The sequence below is a fragment of the Corvus brachyrhynchos genome, unplaced genomic scaffold, assembly GCF_000691975.1.
Source record: "Corvus brachyrhynchos isolate BGI_N302 unplaced genomic scaffold, ASM69197v1 scaffold45, whole genome shotgun sequence".
Lineage (NCBI taxonomy): Eukaryota > Metazoa > Chordata > Aves > Passeriformes > Corvidae > Corvus > Corvus brachyrhynchos.
The window spans coordinates 555,508-561,921 of record NW_008238361.1 but is presented as its reverse complement, the minus strand read 5'-3'; the positions used below and the strand labels follow the sequence as shown (position 1 = coordinate 561,921).

The 6,414-nt window shown below is 57.4% G+C and overlaps 1 protein-coding gene across 1 annotated transcript in view; it reads left to right on the top strand.

Moving 5' to 3' along the window:
* The first annotated feature begins 6 nt into the window (after window positions 1–6).
* GALNT5 (polypeptide N-acetylgalactosaminyltransferase 5) overlaps window positions 7–6,414 on the top strand; it is a 10,403-nt gene continuing 3,995 nt past the window's right edge. The window contains exons 1-7 of the mRNA XM_017736065.1: window positions 7–243; window positions 2,887–3,053; window positions 3,812–3,931; window positions 4,279–4,414; window positions 4,790–4,909; window positions 5,273–5,390; window positions 5,585–5,908. Coding sequence (XP_017591554.1) covers window positions 47–243; window positions 2,887–3,053; window positions 3,812–3,931; window positions 4,279–4,414; window positions 4,790–4,909; window positions 5,273–5,390; window positions 5,585–5,908 — 1,182 coding nt within the window. The 5' untranslated portion in view covers window positions 7–46. The remainder of the gene's footprint in view (window positions 244–2,886; window positions 3,054–3,811; window positions 3,932–4,278; window positions 4,415–4,789; window positions 4,910–5,272; window positions 5,391–5,584; window positions 5,909–6,414) is intronic.

Genomic DNA, 6,414 nt, shown 5'->3' with positions numbered 1-6,414 from the left:
TGGCACTGGCCGGGATGGGCAGGAGCAGGCGGGCAGCAGCCCAGGGATGCACAGAGTTCTGTCCATGGATGCAACGCTCGCCCCAAGAGACCCCCGAGCTCCTGGCCAATTTGGACACCCTGTTGCAGTCCCTGATGAAAAACAAGAAGAAGCAAAAAGTAGATGGAAAGAAGGAAACTTTAATGTCTACCTCAGCGATCTGATCCCTGTGGATCGAGCCATCGCAGACACCAGGCCTGCTGGGTAAGATCCGCTCCCCTTGCACACACCCCTGTGCTGCACCCTGGGAATGGGCTCCATGGCTCTGGGGAGGGTTGCTGGGGGCACACCGAGCCCTCCACTTCAGCCATGCTACCTGTCAGATGGCTTTTGCCTGTCCAGGTTAGAGCAGCTTGTTGTTAAGTGTAACTCTGGGTAAAGTTTGCAGGTTGTTATAAGCCATTGAGCCTGGCTGCCCAAAGGGGCCAGGACACACAGCACGGGTAATGGGGTCAGGCCTCTCTGTGCCTCAGAACGCTGTACCTGGTGTGTCAGGTGCAGCTCTGAGCATAGCTGCCTTCAGAATTCGTGCGTTGGTTCCTGGAGCCTGCACCCCGTGGGTGTGTGTGGGCAGCAGGAGCCCCACTGCCTGGAGGGGCTCTCACACCTCAGGCTGCCGTGGCCCTTCCCTCGAGGAAGAGGCACCACAAGGGCCCTCCCGGCCGGGGAACTGCGGCGGCTCCAGAAACCCCCACAGGAGACGTGCTGAGCGCTGGCACCATGCAACAGGCACGGACTGGAAAGGCAGTCTGGGGGGCTCTGGTCTGTGGGCACATGCGGGGAGGGACGTGGAGTTTGGGCTTGGAAAGCTGGCACACAGTTACAGCTGTCGTCATGAAACGTGTGCGTGGTTCTGCACGTCTCGGGACTGCACTTGAAAACAGTCACTCTCTGCCAACAGAGAAGAGCAGGACAAGGCAAGGGCAACAGAAGGACGAGAGGCTGGGGAGCCCCATCCTGAGCTGCCCTGCCAGGTAGGCTTGGCAGTGCTGGGTTGAGGCTCGGATTTGATGATCTTAAAGGTCTTTTTCAACCTGAGCCCTTCTGTGGTTGTGAGAGCTGCAGGGAGGGCAGGGAAGGTGCCAGCTCAGGTGAGTGCCAGGCTCATCTCTTACACTCAGCCCTTCCTGCAAGCATCTCTCGGCCCCTGGGCAGGTGAGAGACTGCAGAGAGGTGCAGAGACCCTCCCACATCCCTCTTCCCATGCTCACAGACCACAGGTGGGGTGGGAATTGTGCCGTGATTATCCCCCATCCCACGGGACAGTGCAGATGTTCCCACAGTGCTGGTGGTGCATGCTGAGGTGAGATCCTGCACGGGAAGAATGGAGCAGGGAAGGGGGGAGACAGCTAGGGCTGCTTCCTGATGCCACCTACAGAAGCCACCTGTGCACAGGACCAGAGCTGTGGTGGCACTAAGCCAGCGCTGGGTTTGGTCTGGGCAGCAGAGCCCCGGAGCTGCGGAGCAGGAAGCAGCTCCAGGCAGTGACGCACCTGCCCGGGAGGAGATGCTTTGCCGTCACGGGGAACACCTTGGCCAAACAGGGCGCGTCCCTGGGGATGTGAGCTGCTGCTGCCATGGGGCACGGAGCTGCCCTGGGCACCCTGGTTCTGGCAGGAGCCTGTGAAGGCTCTGCCCTCAGCCCCTTGGCACAGCAGGTACTGGGCTGTAAGGGCCAGCTCAGGGCAGTGGCTGTTGGCAGCTCTTGGGAGCCAAACAGCTCATTATTTTTTGGTGTATTCCAGTCTCTCCCAGTTTAGATTCCAGTTCCTTTTGTGATTCTTCCTGGAGTACTGGATGAGACCACTGAAATCTGGCCAATCAATGTGTCTCCGTGCACAATGCTCGCTGCTTTTGGAGCTTTACTGACAATGCTGGTGTTCCCTGGGCACTGTGTCCCTGCAGCTGGTGTGAGGGAGAGGGCCCTGAGGAGGAGTGTGATGGGCAGGAGGCTTGTGGGGAGCACAGAGTCCAAATCAGGGGTCCTGGGGCTGAGAGAGTAAGGGAAGAGAAGGCTCCAGGGAGACCTCAGAGCCCCTCCCAGTGCATAAAGGGGCTCCAGGAGAGATGAAGAGGGACCTTGGACAGGGGCCTGGAGTGCCAGGACAAGGAGCAGTGGTTTTTCACTGCCAGAGGGCAGGGTTAGATGGGATCCTGGAAAGGAATTGTTCCCTGTGAGGGTGGGGAGGCCCTGGCACAGGGTGCCCAGAGAAGCTGTGGCTGCCCCTGGATCTCTGGAAGTTTGAGGCCAGGCAGAATGGGGTTCTGAGCAACCTGGTTTAGTGGAAGGTGCCCCTGCCCATGGGAGCAGTTGGAAAGAGAGAGGCTTTAAGTTCCCTTCCAACCCAAACTATTCCAGGATTCTATGTGGAGGACAAGGGGGCGTGACCCAGTTCTGCTCACCAGCTGCCCAGCAAGGGGCTTGTGGAGGCAGGACTGGATCCAAAATGAACTTTTCAGTGTTTTCTGCCCGCTGACCTCCCTGAGACAGAAAGACACATCTCAAGGATTGTGACACAGAGTAATTCTGGGGTGATTTTCACTTAGCCAGAGCACTGCTGATTAACTGTGAAGCCCTGAAATTCCTCTAAATTTCCTTCAGAATAGGTTCCTGTCAGAACCAAGTGAGTACATCCTGTCCCATGGGGCTGCCCATGAGAGGGGTCATGGGGCTGTGTGTGGGGTTCCCGCCTGACCCCTCTGTTCCCCTCCCAACACTGCAGGGCTTTCCCTCCATATTTCACATCGGGCATTTTCCCCTTCCCCACACATTTTCCCACAAACAGAGCCTGCAGGTTTTCAGGAATGTGACTGGCCTTCACCTGTGAGCCCATGTTGCTGTTGCAGGTGCTCTGAGCAGCAGATCCACAACGATCTCCCGACCACCAGCATCATCATGTGCTTCGTGGACGAGGTGTGGTCGGCCCTCCTGCGCTCCGTGCACAGCGTCCTCAGCCGGTCTCCTCCGCACCTGATCGAGGAACTCATTTTGGTGGATGATTTCAGCACTAAGGGTAGGTGAAACTTCTGCTGCCTTTATGAAACTAATATAACTTGAGGGCAAAATGCAGTTTATTCTCTGTAATTCAATTCTAAGTGGGAGAGAAATCACATTTTCTCCTTCCGCTGTATTGAAGTGCATCCCTAGCCTGCACTGGGGCTGAGGGGGATCAGAGCCCTGGGATGCTGGGCTTGGCCGTGGGGGATGAAGGCAGAGGCTGCCAGAGGCTCCAGGAGCACCAGGGAGCTGGGACCTGCCCAGCCCATTCATCTTTGGGGCGTCCTGGCTCAAGGGGTTGTGCAGTCAGGAGATGCTCTCACCCCTCGCTGTGCAGCTCCCAGGCAGGTGCCCCGTGTTCCCAGTGTGGGGGACACACTCCCGGGTGGCTCGGAGGACAGGGAGCTGCAGTGGGAGCAGTGGTGAGCCGGGATCTGCGCTGCACAGTGCCTTCCATTGGCATTTCAGCCGGTACCCACCCCTGTGTTGTGATGCTTCCACTCCCTGCTGACTTCAGGCCTTAAAAATGTAGGAGTGATGTAATTTCCCAACTGCTGGTTCTCCAGGAAAGGTGCTGTCTCAGGTGCTGTCTCAGGTGGGCTTCAGAGCTCACACCATGCACACAAGGAGCCGCGCACCGTGCCCAGATGTTCCCACCCCAGACCTGAGGACCTGGTGTGCCTGGAGGTGCTTCCAGGGAAAATCTGCATGTGGCTTTTCACCCTGTATGTGGGTGGCAGTGGGTAAGTCAGCCTCACTCTCTGCACCCTGCAGAGTACCTGAAGGAGCAGCTGGACACGTACATGTCGCAGTTCCCCAAGGTGAAGATCCTGCGTCTCAAGGAGAGGCACGGTCTGATCCGGGCCAGGCTGGCGGGAGCAGAGGTCGCCAAAGGTAGGACCGGAGCCGTGTTCCAGCCATGTCAGAACCCCAGAGGTGCTGGGCATCCCTCTCCAGCACTTGAGTTTGTCCCTCCCCATGCACCAGGAGTGTCCTTTTGTTGGCATCTCCAGCCTCAGCTCCACCACCTGCCCCAGCCAGGCTGTGTCAGCACCCACATGGCCATTTCTGTCAGGAGCAGGGAAAAAACGCTCTTGGCTGTGGCTGGGCAGGTCTGGGGAGCCAAGGGGGGTTGTGGCACAGTCAGCAGCACCCTGAGCCCGCAGGGTGCCTGGGGAGGCTGCTCAGCAGGGGCTGGGTTGGGGTGCCCAAGGCCTGACCCTCCCTGGCCTGTGCCACAGGCACTGTCCTGACGTTCCTGGACTCGCATGTGGAGTGCAACGTGGGATGGCTGGAGCCGCTGCTGGAGAGGGTCCGCCTGCGCCGGGCCAAGGTCGCCTGCCCCGTCATCGAGGTCATCAGCGACAAGGACATGAGGTGAGGCAGCTCGTCCCTGGGAATCCCACTGCCCGAGCTGGTGTCCTGAGCGAAACCTCTGACTGGGACCACCATGGATCCATTACAGGCAGTGGATCCATGACTCTGGACCCCATAACCGGCCTCCAGCAGCTTTCCACAGGGGACACAGAACATTGCTGTACACCAGAAATTAACATTAGCTGTGGATGTGGCCTGTGTTTACCACACACCTGTTCGCTTTTTCACAACTTTTAGTACATGAAGAGGATTCCTGATGAAATTGTTAAAATCCTGGTTTAATTACCTACAGATATTCATCTTCACTCATTAGGGGTGACATTTCAATCAGGAATGTGACTCAGAATTAGTCAGCCCGATCTTTTTTCTGTTTAGTTACATGACCGTGGACAACTTCCAGCGTGGGATTTTTACTTGGCCAATGAATTTTGGATGGAAGCAGATTCCACAAGAGGTCATTGAGAAAAATAAAATCAAGGAGACTGATATAATAAGGTAAAAAAAAGCAAATGCGAGAGCTTTGCAAACCAGCCTGTTCCTTTGGTAATAACTTAGCAGCAAAGGCTCCTTTGAGGCCAGATGTTGTTCTTTTGTGGCCAAGCGTTGTTCCTGTGCTTGCCAGGACAGCTGAGGCACAGGTGCGCTGGGCAGTCCCACCGCCAGGCACGGCCAAAGCCCAGGAGGCCTCTCTCCCCATGCATGGCACTGCTGGCGTGTCAGCCGTGCTGCAGGGCCAGGAGAACATTCCATTGCCTTTTTCCCTTCCCTGCCCCATTGCAGCTCTCAGGCCAGGTAAAGCCATGCCAATGCCCTCTCTGTCAGGGCCACTGACAGACCGTGTGGCCTCTCTGTTCCCAGGTGCCCCGTCATGGCAGGTGGCCTCTTCTCCATCGATAAGAAGTATTTTTTTGAGTTGGGAATGTACGACCCAGGGCTGGATGTCTGGGGAGGGGAAAATATGGAGATTTCATTCAAGGTAGGTCACTGTCACGTGCCTGTACCCCTGCCAGCCTGGGTGGGTGATGGGGCTCAGGTAGGGGCTGCCCAGGGACAGTTCCGTGCTGGACACCCCATCTCCCCTGGCACCTGACTTCCTGGTTCTCTCCTGGCTTGCACGAAGCCAGCACCCAACATCAGCTCGTGTCTCTACCAGTGACCTCTGTTTCTCAGGTCTGGATGTGCGGAGGAGAGATCGAGATAGTTCCGTGCTCCAGAGTTGGGCACATTTTCAGGAATGACAATCCTTATTCCTTCCCAAAAGACCGGGTGAGAACGGTGGAGAGGAACCTGGCCCGTGTGGCAGAGGTGTGGCTGGATGAGTACAAGGAGCTCTTCTATGGCCACGCTTACCACCTGCTCCTAAAGAACGTGGACGTCGGCGACCTGACCCAGCAAATCCAGCTGCGAAAGAAGCTCCAGTGCAAGAGCTTCCAGTGGTACCTGGAGAACGTCTACCCGGATCTGGAAGCTCCCCTGGTTAAGGCCAGTGGGCTGGTACGTGCCCAGAGGATTCACTGTTCTCGGGGGATGGCTGTGCCCCGGGCAGCATCCCGCACGCTGCTGCTGCGCAGCTTCCTGGCCTTCGGTAGCATTTCAGATGCTTGAGACGGCACAGAGGCCTGGATTCCACGGTATTTTTGTAAAGAAATAGGTCACAGATAGAAGGGATAGTTTCCCTCTGGAGAGCTAGGTGGGTGTTTGGATGGTTGAGCTGGGCACATGGCAGTGCCAGGACAGGATGTGCCCCTGGGGTGGATGTGCCTCAGGGCTGGATGTGCCCTCGGGTGAGAAGTCTCTCGTGGTGGGAAGTCCCACATCACATGGGCATCCCGGGGGATCCCGCCCCAGCTCCCTGCCCCGGCTCGGGGGTCGCAGTGCAGGGCGGGGGTCGCGGTGCAGGATCTGTAGGGGCAGGGTCTGTGAGTGCAGAGTCTGTGAGTGCAGGGTCTGTGACTACAGGGTCTGTGGGTACAGGGTCTGTAGGTGCAGGGTCTGTGAGT